The 12,100-nt window shown below is 48.8% G+C and overlaps 1 protein-coding gene across 1 annotated transcript in view; it reads left to right on the top strand.

Annotated features, from left to right (window-relative positions):
- Window positions 1–786: 786 nt before the first annotated feature.
- Window positions 787–12,100, top strand: part of tshz2 (teashirt zinc finger homeobox 2) — a 35,324-nt gene continuing 24,010 nt past the window's right edge. The window contains 1 exon segment of the mRNA XM_003963595.3: window positions 787–1,522. Within this exon segment, the coding sequence (XP_003963644.3) occupies window positions 1,483–1,522 (40 nt within the window). The 5' untranslated portion in view covers window positions 787–1,482.

A 12,100-nucleotide genomic window follows, 5' to 3' on the forward strand; every position in this document is an offset into this window, starting at 1 on the left:
GGAATTCTTTTATAAGCAACCATTTAAAAGAATGAAACAGAAATGATTTTTTCACCTAGTTTTCCAAATTCAAAAAACACATTTCATATTTTCACAGAGAAAAAAACTCACATTCTAATAAAGAATCGTGAGAAAGACAGAGGCGCGACCTCGTTTGCACTCAACAGGCTGCCAGTGTTCCTCCAACAAAACCTCTGGATCTTGGATTTTCTAGTAAATAAAAGCTTTTATCCCGCAGCATGTGGATCATCTGAAGGAACACGACAGTCGGCGCCATCGTGGATAATTACACAGCATCTAAAATAATTAACAAAGCCAAAGTAATGAAAACACCAGGCCCCGCCCACTTTTAACAGCACGACAGATGGAAGAGGTGAAGTTCATGATGATGGACGGAGTTAATGAGTAAACCACATCCTGGGAGAGTTAGTTGATGGGATTACACACCGAAATAGCAAATACACCATCTAAACTGCGACATTCTTCAACGTATCTGATACAGAGCTTATTATCATCTTATTATCAGCTAATCATCAGGAATACAGCTCGTGAACGAGATGATGTGTAACAGACAGAAAACTGCAGAACTCACGTTGGCAGCGGGGTTAAAATCCCTTTTTATTAAATAGTAATACATTTTAAATTAAATTCCGTAATAAACCCGTCATAAATGTAGAATCACTCCTCCACACGACATCGTGGCGCAGCGAGACGCGTTATTACTCAGTTATATCGGAGCCAATGTTTGCCTTTGAGGACGTTTGGGCTCACATGTGCAGAAAGGCTGTAAAACTTTATAAAGATCTTTGTAAAGCCGGAGGGGGGTGCAGGAGAAGCCGCAGCGGCTGCAGCCGCAGGCCGCCGCCGCTGCCTTTTCTCTGGCCTCTGTTCCTTTAATAAACTCTGGTTATCTAGTGTAACAAATGTCTCGCTGCCATCATCAAGTCCAGGCGAGGAGGGAGGAGTTTTTAATGTTCAGTTTGTTCTATGGATCGATGTCTGCTGGCATCGCCTCTCCCCGCCCGCCCGCCAGCACGCACGCCCGCCCGCCCGCACGCACCGTGCGCTCCCACCGAACCACCGCCGAAAAAGCCTCTTTTTTGCGCGGCTCCCCCCGCAGATCGTCCGGCGGTACCGGCAGCCTGCGGGACTGACTGACACGCGTCGATCAGCGTTCGCGGCGCTGATGGACGGAAGCGGATGGTGAGAGGAGCCGACTCGCCCCCCGCTGGAGGAGGAAGAAGAGAAGCTCCATTTTACGTCTGCTTCCCGTCCTGCGACCCGTTCCAAGTGGATTTCTTTCATAGTCAGAGAGACTGAACTACTCCGAGAGCCAAAATAAAGACTTGCGCACACGCGCGCACGCCCGCCCGCACCGCCGCCGTGTGTGTCCATGCACGGACCATCGTAGACCGCATTCAGATTTCACCTGGCCGCGGCAGCGAACCGAGCCTGCAAAACCCAGCAGAACTGAAGAGAGAAATGCCACGAAGGAAACAGCAAGCGCCCCGACGGGCTGCGGGTAAGACGGTTCCGAAGAACCCGTTTACGCGGAGCAGTGTTCTGGTTCTGGTTCTGATAATAACGCATGCTTTCTGCTCTCAAACTTTTAGCACTGCCATACATTTCCTCTGATTTCAGGACATTAATAACGCTCGTTTGCATCGAAGTCATGTAATAATAATAATAATAATAATAATAATAATAATAAGGATGTGGACATAAAAGGGCAGCTTTTAATACAAGGAAAGTGAATAACTAATGAATTTGGAGCTCTTCTGTGGGGATCTCAGAACATGTGAGCGTGAACTTTAGTTTTCTCCCCCTTTGCTGGACGTGACCCCCCCGAAGAGCAGAGAGGGGCTAAAAGATGTGGAGCCGCTGTATCTGTAGCACCTGAACTCTGGGTGAACTCTTCATAATCTTATGGACAAATGGAGAATGGGTCTCACACACACGCACACGCACACACACACACTCCTGCACTGCATCCACAGACAAGCTCACCTCCTGGACGCAGGTTCCAGTTTAAAACGCCGGTTCGAGGCTGCTGCTTGTGTCAGGTCGGCGCCCTCGTGGTGCTGGAGGACGCTCGGCCCGAAGCGCCGCTCTGACATTTGTTTTATCCCGACGAGCCGGGGCGAAAATCTGCATCGTGCTTTCATATTCACCAAGGTCACAGAGTGTGTGTGCGGGGCCCGTCCACTTTAGGTGTTTACCGGAGTCAAAATGGGAATAACACACCGGTCCCGGACCTACTGGCGGCGCCGTAGATGCAGGTTGATCGAGGTTATTTTGCCGTAGGAAGATGCAATTAGGAGGCTGCAGCTCGCTGAGAAGTTATCAGTCTTTATTATGGCTGCGGATGGAGCGAGCAGATGGCGATTGTTCTCTGCCAATAATAGTGTCTCTCTCTGTACCCGCTTAAGATACTGAGACCCTTATCTGCACCACACACTCTCAGTTCACTCACACACACACACACACACACACACACTGACGCTGGCTGCCATTCGCTAAATATTTTCCCCACTCTTCACCCCCCCCCCCCCCCCAAGCCTCCCTTTTCTCTGTAAAACAAAAACAATGGGCCTTAGTTTTTATTCAGGGAAGTTTGCAGAAGATGCCTGAGTGATCCCTTTACACGCTCTCGCCGCCTCGCCTCTGCTCCGGTAAATGTGTCAGCCCTATAGAGAAATAAGCCCTCCAGAAGAGTTTCTTCATTGTTGAGGTAATTGTCTCCTCTTTGACAGGCACATTCATCAGTGGCTTAATGGTCAATCAAAAGTTGGCAGGCAGAGTGTTTTCATTCTTTCCTATCCACTACATTAGGAATACTTAATCAAAATGTCTCCCGGTAATGGCTGTGAAGAGTTCATGACTGACTGATCCGTTGTCTGCGCCGATAGAAAATTAACAGCTCGGCACCGGAGAGATGGGGGCCCGCAGATAAACAAATTGTGCATTAATATTTCATCTTCAAGACCTGGGATGTGCTGCGAAGCGGTGGAATATTCCTGGGCCGTGTTGTCATTTTTCTCTCTTTTTTTCCGGTGTTCTGGTGAAGGCTCTCTGCAGCTGTAACTCATTTCACTTGATGACTTTACTGGGGTTACAGAGAGTGACGACAAATTGATTACCTGGCAGAGCAAGAATGGAGCGAAGAGAGACGCAGGCTGACAGTCATGTTATAATAATATGTTTAATGATGTGTGGAGGGGAACAAGGAGAGAGCGCTATTGAAATAAGAGCAGGGAAGATACAAAAGAGCAGATTTCATTTTTCTGTGGGGCTCTTAAAGATGCAGCATCCTTCTTTTGTGGAAATGGTGTTTAAAAACACACACACACACACACACACACCATTCCCAAGCATCAATTCAGGGGACATTTTGCATCCGAGGTGCTTGTAATCTCCTCTGGGAATTGTATTATTAATAGGCGTATTTGTAAACGTGAGACCGCGGCCGCGCCAGGAAAGGCCAGTTGTATCTGATTTACTTTCTTTGCATACGCGGCCTGTATGGTAATTTAAAATGCCAATTACTCACCGGCGCAGGAGAGGAAGCACTAAACCTTTGCTTTATCACTGGGAAAGCATCGGCGAGACAGACGAGCAGCGGGGCTGCGGATTCCGGGATGAAATTTGTATATCAAGTTTATATATGGTGCGAGCCTAAAGCCCTGCTAAGTGCTCGGGATGCATTTTTGAGTGAAGGCAGCCATATGTTATTTTGCAGCCGCGGGAGTATTCCTTCTTTTTCCCCCTTTAACTTTACAATAACGCCGCGCCGCAGCCCCTTAGCCCAATTTGCTGTTAACAAGATAAATTGGAGAAGAGACAAAGGCGTTAAGTGTTGCGGTGCCAGCCGGTGACTGACAGCAGCTTGTGGGAATTGGCCAGCAGAAATTCCTCCTAAGTGGTTTTTGTTCAGGGGAAGACGCTGCCATGGAGGCAGATGTTGTTTATCCAGGTTAGCGGAGAGGAAGTCCACTCTGAATGAGAAAAGAAGCTCCAAAAAGTGTCTTTCTCAGCGCCAGGCCGCCCGCCGCGTGGCCACGCTCGTCCGCCGTCAGGACAAACTGAGATAAAAGACGAATTTCAGGATTTTCCTCACCTGTGTGTGACTTTGGGAGTGTTTCTGTGGCTGGATTCGAATTAGCAGTTGAAGCTAACAACTTTTCTCTGCTCCGGGTGATGAAACGCGAGCTCAGCGTCCTCGCAAAATAATGGAGGACGAAAATGAGACGAAAGCCCCCGGACGCAGAAACGCCGGCTGCTGCACAAAAAATAGTAGACATGTGGTTTTTTTTTTTTAAAAGTACATTTCAGCTCAAAGGCAGCAATATTTGACAAATCAAACAAAAGTCGTGTTTAAGACCTGATGGGTCTTGGGTGACTTTGTCAGCGTTTCCTCGCTGAGCCTCTCTGGGCCGAGCCTGAAACAGCCAGAACCAAGTGATCTTATCATTAGGGGGCATTAAGTCTCTGTGTTTTCCTCTGCCTTGTATCTCTCTGGACGGGAGTCGGCGAGGCAAATGTTGTGTTTTTGATCTAATTCGGCTTTTCTCATTGGCCCGTGAGCACGCCGAGCCACATTCGTGCGCTTTATCGCCACGCTTGCACTTCTCCAAACTTGCAGGCTCCCAGCAGAGATAGCTTTTAATAACTTCGTCCTCATCAGCTACTTCTCAGGCTGCCCAGTTTCACCAGAACCAGGGTGAAAACCAGGCGGCGGGAGCTCCAGCTCGGCACGCCGCCCCTGTTTCAGGTGCGTGTAACCACGGGCTGGTGTTTGCACGAGAGGCAGACGGGGTGGTGCACTGTCTAGGTGATAAGGAGCGAGACTCCGCTGCCCTCCAGCAGTGATCTCCTCAGCTCAGCGCTCTCCTGTGTGAAGGAAGCAGCCCGTCCTGATTGGTCTCTCAGCTCCAGGTTCCCGTGCAGCGCTGCACCTCTCCGCAGCGACGGCTCGTTCACCTTCCCTTCCCTCTGAGACCTGCACTAGTTTCCAGGCAAATGACACAATTTGATATGCCGTCGGGGTGATTCATGTGGATAATGTTTCCATGTGATCATCGCAGCAGAAAGGAGTCTATTTCTCCTTATGATTTTTTTTCTTCTTTAAGTCATTAAGTCTGACAATAACTGGAATATTGGGAGTTTATTGTGAGGAGGGTAAAACTCATTATTTCTGCAAGACAATCCCGGTACAGAAGAAATTACGCGGTGGTGTTTTGTGCAGGTCCCAGCAGATGTGATTTACGGAGGAAATGTGAAGGAAAGCTCTGAGAGTTGTTCATTTGTGTGGATTTAGGGGATAAGAATGTAAGGCGAGCTTACAGTTAATACAGTAGCATCGTGGGCCTGCTATTGATTACGCGGACGCGGTATGCTAACGTTTTTACATGGTTTATGGGCAGATGTGCTGCACCTCATGTGCTTTGTATTAGGATACCGACAGACGTTCCCACCACAGCTCATAGCCTCATAATTTATTTCATCTGCAAGTTTTGCTGAGCTTACAGCGTCTCCTCTTCTTGAGACCAGAAGTCTTCGGTGAGGACATCCATCTTGTAGCTGCTGACCTACATGTATCAGAGATCAGACACGCTGGCCAGATGCTTATTGTGTCTTTCAACAACTGGATCGGGTTGAAGCTAACCGGAGGTGCCTTCTTTTTTCCCCTGACTAAGCCGGCGAGAGCAGAATTTGTGCAAGCTGTAAAGCCAGAGATGATTATCTGAACGTGTTTCTCGTGTAATAAACTTGGAAAGTAATCAAGCAGCGAAGCCTTGAAGGAATTTGAGGTTTCACATCAACATGCAGGTGACGGCAGTCAGGAGGAGAGCGTTCATCTTAAGTTATCCGTAGTGTTCCTGATTTGCCTCTTATCAAATCCTTAATGAGCTCCAATTAAGATTTATTATGCAAATTAACCCTTGACTGCCTCTGACTGCAGGAGCAGCAGCTACCACAATATTGTGCTAATGGCGTCATCTGTAACAATTACAAAGGTAAACTGCTTTCATGTCGCCTGCTTTGCACCCTGATTGGGTCAGTGTGTGACTTCACAAAAATGCTCTTTATTGAGTTCTCTCCGTTTGTCTGTGACCCCAGCTGAGGTCACCGGCACTCTCCTAAACAGCACGGGTTCGCTTGTAGCCGCAGATTTGTCAGAACCTAAAACAAACCCGTCTGGGATTTTAGAATTGGTCTTAATAAACAGCAGCATCGGAGAAGATGGAGATTCAGAATGAGACAATAATACCGGGCCCGGCCACCTTTCCAGTGCGGGAGCTTTCGTTTTGGGCCGCCATTCCAGGGAGTTTCTACAAGGCTGAAAAACGCGCACACATGGACCACATGGGCCACATGGATCACATGGGCCACATGGACTTCAGTCCGTAGTAGAGAAGTTCAAAGCTGCAAAAGCAGCCCTCACTGTTGGATGAAAACCACAGTTCTTTCAGCACTTCGGTCCATGTGGGTGCCGGGGTCTGGTCTCTGGTCTCTGTGCCTCATCTGCTCTTCAGGTGTGTCGGAAAAAATAGATAGATGAATGACTTTTATTTGGTGTTGCGAGTTGTTTCCGAGCGTGAACTGGTGCCGTCTTTCTGCCCGGAGGCGTAAACGTGTGTCTGGGACCGCACGGTTGGCACCGACCGGCCGCGGCTCCACACAAACCTGCAAAATGAGAAGGTTTGAATTGAGTCCATGCAAATCATTAAACAAACGAAGTTGGCGTGGACCGTGTCGGCGCCTCCTCCAGTGAGATTTGGTTATATATCTAACCTGCTCGGGACGTTGTGAACCCCTCACCTTTCCTGAGTTCATCCAACACCAGGCTGATGGCTTCCTGACAGCTTTACGGCCAGTTTGCTTTATGAGCGCTCAGGCAGCACAATTACGCCCGGCCCGATTTGATGAATAAAGTCGGTGTTTCACTGGTTGGCTGACCCCGTTGACCTTCGACTCTCCGCCGGGGTCAAACCCAGGCTTTCACACTTCCAACACATCCGTCACAGCGAGGAAAAGAAAGTTCCATTTTGAAAGGAATTATCAATTGCTCGCTTTGTTTTCAACATTTCAGGCTTTTTGAGCTTCCTGACGACGTTACCGTTCCCACTTGATCCCTCCAGACTCCTACATTTATCAGTCATTGTTAATTATAATTCTTCAAATGACTCTAGGAAACTTCATGACCAGATAAATGTTTTTAGTCCAGACACAACTAAAGTCTTTAACAAAGTAAATGGCTCATTTGGTCGTTGTTTTGTGACACGTGGATGTTTAAATGGTTGCACAACAAATGTCATATTTGGCTCTATTAAAAATGAGGGTCTGTTTACAGCTGTTTATAACACTGTTATAGGCGTGCGTGGGGTCGCTGCCGTCTGACGATGATGACGGTGATGATGAACTCCGGATCCTTTGATTGTGGTTTCAACGTGCACTCGCTCAGGCGTTCTGCAGCTCCTCGACGGCGTGTTGCGATAACGCCGCGTCCTCGGGGCTGTTTGTGTCTCTGCGCTGAGCTGGTCTGTTGAAACGGCTTAATTGATACTCATTAAACAGCGGTGACAGCTTAGGTGTTCTTGATGAATGTAGCATAATTCGCTGTACTTACGACTTGATTAAGGAGGAGAACGCCGCGCGTACCCGGATCTTTAGGTTCCTACCGGTCTAACAGCTCTCGTACCTGCAGAACAAAATCAGGGTCGGTTCTTCTGAAATAAAGTAAAAGACCTGGATATTAAAGACAGAGCAAACTTGAGAGAAAATGTTCATTTTGTTGGATTTGCTGGATTTTGTGTTTATTTTTGCACGTCCAAGTGCAGTCTGGCATTTCCAGACAATAATAAAGCCAGTGGAAGATGAAAAATGTGCATCTTGTGTAATTTGAGTATAAAATTAGAGGTAATTGGAATTGGTTCAGAATTGACTGTCTTTGTAACGAGTGCATGACGAATGGTATCATTTAGAGAAGAAAATGAATGCTCAGGAACCAAAAAATGTTATTCCACAACATTTTATATGCCATCATAGCCCGTGAAGATGAACTAATTTATCTAAATCCCACACAAAATTCTGTGTTTTATCACCGAGGCGCAGTGGAGACGGGGGCATCGCGCTCATGCTAATGTGATGCTTTCTGCTCGTGCCGCCCGCAGCAGCCGCGGCCACTAACATGTTGGAGACAACAATGTCTGGGAACCTGCTGGAGGGCTTTTCCTTCAAATTTAACATCAGATGTGCTCTCGGGCCTTCGGACGACGGGACTAGACGGTGTCGTTATCGCATCTTTGCCATCTCAGCTACACTGAGCTGCGCAGGAAATGTTGGCGCTGCCCAAAAATCAGGAAAATATGTGAAATCCTTGAGAAAAATAGACTATTTGTTGTGCTTGAAATCATGCTTAGCCACAGCAATTTCATGGATTAATATTTAATTTTGCTGTGTTGGAGTACTGCCGAGTCACCTGACCAGCTCACGCGTCCACAGCGTGCTTATTGTGCATGTTGCTGTCTGGCTGTTGAGCCATACCGCAGCCCACCACCGGGGGAAGGGGGGGTTAATGCGTATTAAAAAGCTTCCTTCTGCAAGTCATGGCTGCTGCAGGACTCACTGTCAATGGAGAGGAATTTTCCACAGAGATTAGATTTACACTTTTATCCACAGATGATTAATATAAGACAGGGAGGTCTTTGTACAGGAAGCAGCATGTCTAATTATGGTCCAACTGTGTCTGACTGGGAGCAAACATGGTGCCAAACCCTCTGCCGGCAGGAGAGGCGCTGAGACGTCACCGACGCTCTGCGCCGCTGATGTCATTGTCGCCCAGATTTCCAACTGATTGAACCAAATATCATCTTTTATGCGGCCGGCGGCAGCGTTCTATAAAAATGGCGCTGCGGCTCCGGTAAAAGCCAGCAGTGAAGTGCATTTACTCATTTTTTTCCCCCGCGGCTACGTCTAACGATAGCCGTGACCTCAGTCGTGATATGCCCACATTTGCTGTTAAAAGCAGAGGCAGATTCATCACCCCCCCCCCCCCCCCCCCCCCCACCCCCTTACAGGAACGCCACATCCTCCCACATCTGCCTGTTCATCATATATCTGGGCTCAGACTTCCAGGAGGTTGCGAGCCAGGCCAGCTGTAAGTCTTCCTGCCTATCAAAACAAGACGACGTGTTCCTCTGGCTTGGTTTTCAGCTGTTACTTGTAAACCCAGACAGCATTCTTAAGATTAAGAAGTGACTGACAGGGAGGCCTCTGTAATAGCATGATATGTTACAGTATCGTTTTATGGCTTTGGCGCACGAGGCCAAGTATGTGCGTGGATGGATCATCTCAGGGAGCTAAAAGGCTAGCGCCGCTCCTCAGAGGAAGGGACGGTGTTGCGTTACGGCTCTTGTCCGGGTGGAACATTAGAGTACAGGTGGACCCCTGGCTGGGCTCATCCAAAGCTAGTGTTCGGTGTCTTCCGTCCTGACGGTTTCAGACAAACCCCCCCCCCCGCACCGCTCATATATTGGATTTTGACAGTGGTGTATCGGCGCTTTTTTGAGGCACTTTAGGATCTCAAGGACACTTCCCTCCTCCCCACATCCTGACAAACATTGACTCAGCAGTTGTCTGCTGTGTTCTCTGAGCTGGTATCTCGCGCTCCGCCGCCCCAGGCCATTTGAAACTTGTAGAAAGTGGTCATTTTCTCTGCGTCAGTGGGAGGTCAGTGTTGTGGCCGTCGGCGGAGCCGCTCAGCCTGCTGAAGCAGAGTCTGCTGGGACCCCTGAAGACATTTTGTCCGGCCTCGCTGTCCGTCTTATTCCCGCTCACTGACACAGCTGGAAAAATCGTAGATTATTTCCAGACCTCCAAACCTTCATTCAGACCTGCCACACCTAAAGCTTCTGAGCTGTCAGCTGATGGCAGTTTAGAAGTTGAACCTGACACGTATAAAGTGAATATTTGCATTTACTGCCTCTCCCTGTGTGGCCATTTGTCCTTCTGTCAGCCTGGATTCTCGTTCTGTACGGCTCTCGCCCGATCAGAATATCCACCTGTCTCCGCAGCTCTCTGTCTCGCTGCCTCTGTTGGTGACTGACATGTCCTCTCTGTGCTACGGTGTCTCCCTGGCAACTGTTGCCGGGGGCCCACTCATCCCTAAAATGTAACCGAGGTCACACACAGATCATTGCTTTCGCCGAAGGGCCTGACTTTAACACAGAGTGACCCGCTCAGGCGCAGCGGCGGCTGCTTGGTGACGAATCGGGACGTAATCTGGAAATCGGATCGGATCGGCGCTCGTTACCTTAATGACCTCCAAGTCCGAGCCGTCCCGGTACGCATAAAAACCCGGGTCATGGGTTTAGATTCAGACCCACGCCAACATTCGTGTGTTATGCGCCATAAAGGATCCCGTCAGTAGCTGCAATATAACATAATTACGCTTTACCCATATTCTCCCTCTAAAAAGTGACCTCATAGTTCAGGCGTGAAATAGATGATTGACGCAGGTGTGTCTCAACCGCGCTCGCCGCCGCTGAAGCGTAGCTGCCATTTTTTTCCCACACTTTCGTCTGCAGGCGGATTAGCAGGTAGCCGTGCTAACATTCGGTGCTCATCGTTAGGTTCCAAATATTTATGGCGATAAGGAGCAAATGTCACCTCTGACAGCTGGAGGTCATCGTCTCGGGTTTCATCCAAACACATATCACTCCGCCTTTTGGAATGTGCTTTGTTTCCTTCTCAGCAGAGCGGCTGCTCTCTCCTCTCTGCTTCCTTTGAAGCCTCCTCTAATCCCTAACCAGGAATTTGTCCCTCAGTGAATTAGTTGTTAAGAGTGATTAATCTGTTGCAGCAACATCTGATGTGCCAGACTGACTGTTCAACTGTAGTCTGTGGAAAACCGGTTCCTCTTCTTTTCCTACCAACACCCATCGCTGATGAACGTACGTGCGTGTTTGACAATACATTGTTTTCAGCTCCCGACTCGAGTGAAGGTGATTTAGATGAAGCCGTCGGTCGTTTGAGTTTGGGCCCATGCCCTCTGATGTTCTTTGATCCTTTGGTCCTTGTGGGGAACACCAGGGGGGGCTGGGGAGTGTCTCCATACCTGCATCCTGTCAGGAAATGACACCAGGATATTCGGTTTCAGCCAGAGCTGCACGATGACATCACAGCGTGGCATAATTGCTCCGTCCCTGGTTTGAGGGACGCTATGATTGATGCCAAAAGCTTTGTTGTTGCGGTATTTGTTTCAAGATTCAGAACAGGCCCAAGATTGCCGACCTTCACCTCAGGCGTCCTCAGGTTCTGATTGCCAGGACACACGGGGACATCTATTTTTTTGGACAGTACACTAGTTTAAGGTCACGTTGCTGCAGCCTGTTCTCATGTTCTCGCACCCTGTCGCTTGCTTGTGTATTTGCACGTGTTTCCTCTGTTCTGGGGAGGTCCACATGTTCTCTGGCAGCGTCCCAGCAAGAAAGTTCCGGTACTGTCCACATGCATCCTTCAGGGACCTCATCAGCCCCTGAATTTCCTTCCCCTCATGCCTGCGGGCATCCATATTCATTTCCTCCACTGATTTGGTGAAAATGATGAAAGGCCAGCCCCGTACCCCCCCCTAACATCCCCCCACCCCCGTATCTTATTTCCTGCCAAGGTTGCTTGCAACGTAAATCTGCAAAGAGCTGCAAACACATTTAATTTGGACACGAGCAGCTTGGCGTTAGTGCCCTCGTCCCGCGTCGCGGGCTTGTTCCTCTGACTTCCTGGACAGAGTTTGGTGTGTTGAGCCCTTAAGCTGGCTCAACTTCCACCACTGTCTGTTTGATAAAATAATCTCAGCGAGATATGAGGGCTTGATGGTGCTGCTCTGGTCTGAAATAAACCTGTGATTAGACTGGTGGGTGGGTATTTACTCTCATTGCAGACGGGAAATGAACGTTAATGAAAATAGCAGCCACGTACAGTAATAACCGCTCTGTAATTAACGCCGTGCGTTTATGGTTCCGTACGTATCCAACACGCACAGCAGCGCAGCTAATCCTCAGGTAGTCTGCACAGCAGCTCGGGGTGGGGTGGCCCAGCC

The sequence above is a fragment of the Takifugu rubripes genome, chromosome 3 (assembly GCF_901000725.2).
Source record: "Takifugu rubripes chromosome 3, fTakRub1.2, whole genome shotgun sequence".
Classification (NCBI taxonomy): Eukaryota; Metazoa; Chordata; class Actinopteri; order Tetraodontiformes; family Tetraodontidae; genus Takifugu; species Takifugu rubripes.